This window comes from Carettochelys insculpta, chromosome 1 (assembly GCF_033958435.1).
Source record: "Carettochelys insculpta isolate YL-2023 chromosome 1, ASM3395843v1, whole genome shotgun sequence".
In the NCBI taxonomy this organism is placed as follows: domain Eukaryota; kingdom Metazoa; phylum Chordata; order Testudines; family Carettochelyidae; genus Carettochelys; species Carettochelys insculpta.
In genome coordinates, this window is record NC_134137.1 from 3,721,914 (window position 1) to 3,724,745 (window position 2,832).

The 2,832-nt window shown below is 48.6% G+C and overlaps 1 protein-coding gene across 1 annotated transcript; it reads right to left on the reverse strand.

Moving 5' to 3' along the window:
* Positions 1–1,434: 1,434 nt before the first annotated feature.
* Positions 1,435–2,522, reverse strand: LOC142002124 (olfactory receptor 52E4-like). Its single transcript, XM_074977967.1, has one exon. The coding sequence runs from the start codon at positions 2,461–2,463 to the stop codon at positions 1,435–1,437; it is 1,029 nt and encodes a 342-aa protein (XP_074834068.1). The 5' UTR covers positions 2,464–2,522.
* Between the last annotated feature and the right edge of the window lie 310 nt (positions 2,523–2,832).

Here is a 2,832-nt window from a genome sequence, read left to right on the forward strand (position 1 = left end):
CACCATCCACTTGAATAGTACATGCACAAGGTGCTGTCCTGCCTCCATGTACATGAACTTGTAGTAATCCCCATAAGAGCAAACACATTGCAAATGCAGATCATCAACATTTGCAACTTCCAAAAAGAAAAAAATGAGACCTGCACTCAGACAGGAGCCTCGTATTCAGCAAGCCCAAATGTTTTATATCACTAATTCCTGGGAGGTACTTTGCACAAGACTTCTTGCAACTGTACAGAAGCGGTGTGTTTGGGGTGATAGGGTGCTGTTTTCAAAAACAAAGTCTCTCAGCAAAATATCTACTCAACTAGAGCTCTCTGAGACCTGCTGTATTTTGATATGTCATCTAAGTCCATGTGCTGAAAAAGACTGCATTCTGGTCTGCACCACAGGAGCAAAGTGAACCAAAGTACAGAGCAAAGGGGAAGGAAGGAGAATTTTCCCTGCTACCCATTGCACATGCAGTACGTGACACTCTCTCTTTCCTTGTTCAGTGACAGTCACCTGTACTCTTTGTTGGACCTGAGCATCATGACCGTCACTGGATCAGCAGAGCTTTTGCTACTGTATGTGGGAGCCATTTGTCCTGGCAGTGATTGTCAAACTCTTCATGGCAAATCCCAAAGGAACATAGCTTCCTTGCATCTCAGGCACCTTTGAGCTTGAACTCTGGGGAGGTGTTGAACACGGTTGGGTTCTGGATTCCATTCATGTCCATCCTGGACACTCGTGTCATATCACTGAAGCTTATAACACTACACCTGGCTGATGTATGGGATAGTTTGGGGTATTTGTCCCAGGCCCCACATTTTGTGCGGGAGCATGATTCAGAGGGACATGGAGCCTGGGCAGCATGGGGCCCAGTGGAGGTGTTATTAGCTACATGCTTCTCCACTCCATTCCACTCAGCCGCTCAGCCCCACCTCAAGGGAACATGGGGCATGGCTGGTGTGGGGCTGGCGGGCGGAAGCAGTGCTACTGGTTCCACTCCACTGTGACCAGCAGCAACAGCTCCAAGTATCATTTGGGAATGGAGGGGGCTGGAGCTTGGGAGGAGAGAGTGTTGGGGCAGGGCTTTGGGGGAAATGGTGGACCTGTGGGGAGAGGGTGGCAGGGGTAATAGAACAATTTTGTAGTGGGGGTGTGAGAGTTGTTGAACCAATCTGGAAACTACATGTAGAATGGAAACTGCTACAAGACAGGGGTGCTGTGGCCCCAGCTCCCACCCTCATGTTTCCGCCACCAATGGTGGGGCCTGAAGGAAGTTACAGAGCTGGGCAGAGCCTCAGGGGAAGAGAAGTAGCACAGCTTCAGAGGTCTGGTTACCACCAGCAAAAGGAAATGTGGCAGCCTGATGAGTTAGTGAGCTGATCGTGCTGATGCAGACCAGCAGGGTCAGGAAAGGATTCAATGTTTTGTTGCCCAGTTGGTGATTCAGGGGCGAGGGCCCAGCACCGTATTACCTCTCTGCTCCCCATGAAGCTCAGTCTGAGAGTCAGAGCACCAGGGGAAAATTTTGGCCCTGAAATGAGTAAAGACACGATGCAGCCTGTCCTGTATCTGTTTGGTCTTCACGCCGTAGATGATGGGGTTGAGTGTTGGGGGCAGCAGGAGGTACATATTGGCGCTGAGAATATGAAAATGCTGGGGTAAATTCTCTCCAAACCGGGACGTGAGTGAGGTGAAGAGACGTGGGATGTAAAAGGCTAATATGGCACAGAGGTGGGAGCCACAGGTCCCAAAAGTCTTGAGACGGGCATCCTTTGTGGGGAGATTGAAGATGGCCCTGAGGATCTGGGTATAGGATATAATGATACAAATCACATCCAGGCCAGTCACACAGAATACCACAAAGAGCCCATAGTAACTACTAACACGGATGTCAGAACAGGCCAGCTTCACCACTGCCATGTGCTCACAGTGTGTGTGGGGGATGATGTTGGTTCTGCAATATGGCCACTGCCTCGCCAGCAGAAGATAGGGCAGTATAATGATACCACCACGCAGCACTACAGCTAGGCCGATCATGGCCACAGCATGGTTTGTCAGGATGGTGGAATGTCTCAGGGGATTGCAGATTGCTATGTACCGATCCAAAGCCATCACCACAAAAATCCCAGACTCAGTCATGAAGAAGGCATGAATGAAGTACAGCTGTGTGAGGCAGGAACTGAAACTGATCTCTCTGGAATTGAACCAAAAGATGCTCAGAGTTTTGGGCAGGATGGAAGTGCAGAGGACCAGGTCGGTGACGGCCAACATGCAGAGGAAATAGTACATGGGAGCATGGAGGCTTGGCTCTGTCTTCACAATGTATATGATGGCAAAGTTCCCCAAGATGGCTATGGTGTACATGGCACAGAAGGGGATGGAAATCCAAACATGGGCCATCTCCAGGCCAGGAAAGCCCAGAAGGATGAAGGTGGAGGGGTTGATGAATTGTGAGATGTTGGAATCTGGCATAGAGTAAGAGAGAAGCTGTCCAAGTTTGATGCAGAATGGTGTCTCTTGCACGTCTGTACATTCACCCAACTTTCTGCCGTTGCCCAGGGTTTAGAGCGATGACAGCTGTATAAAAGCCTGAATTGGGAGACAATGTGAATATAAAACACTGCATGCACAAGTGGAGGTTATTCTTATGAATTAAACATATTGGTGACTCTTCACACACCGAAAGATATTTTCATCATTCAGAGTTATGAATTATGAGAATCTTATCCTCATAATAACAATTCCATTTTTGATGGTGCTCCGTGGATCAATAATCCTACAAGGCACCAGCAAGATACACAAGTGTGGACAATGATCACCCTCTTTGTTCTGTAATGTAGT

Bases quoted from the DNA above. Each gene is read 5' to 3' on its own strand.
- LOC142002124 (XM_074977967.1), bottom strand. From the start codon at position 2,463: ATGCCAGATTCCAACATCTCACAATTCATCAACCCCTCCACCTTCATC.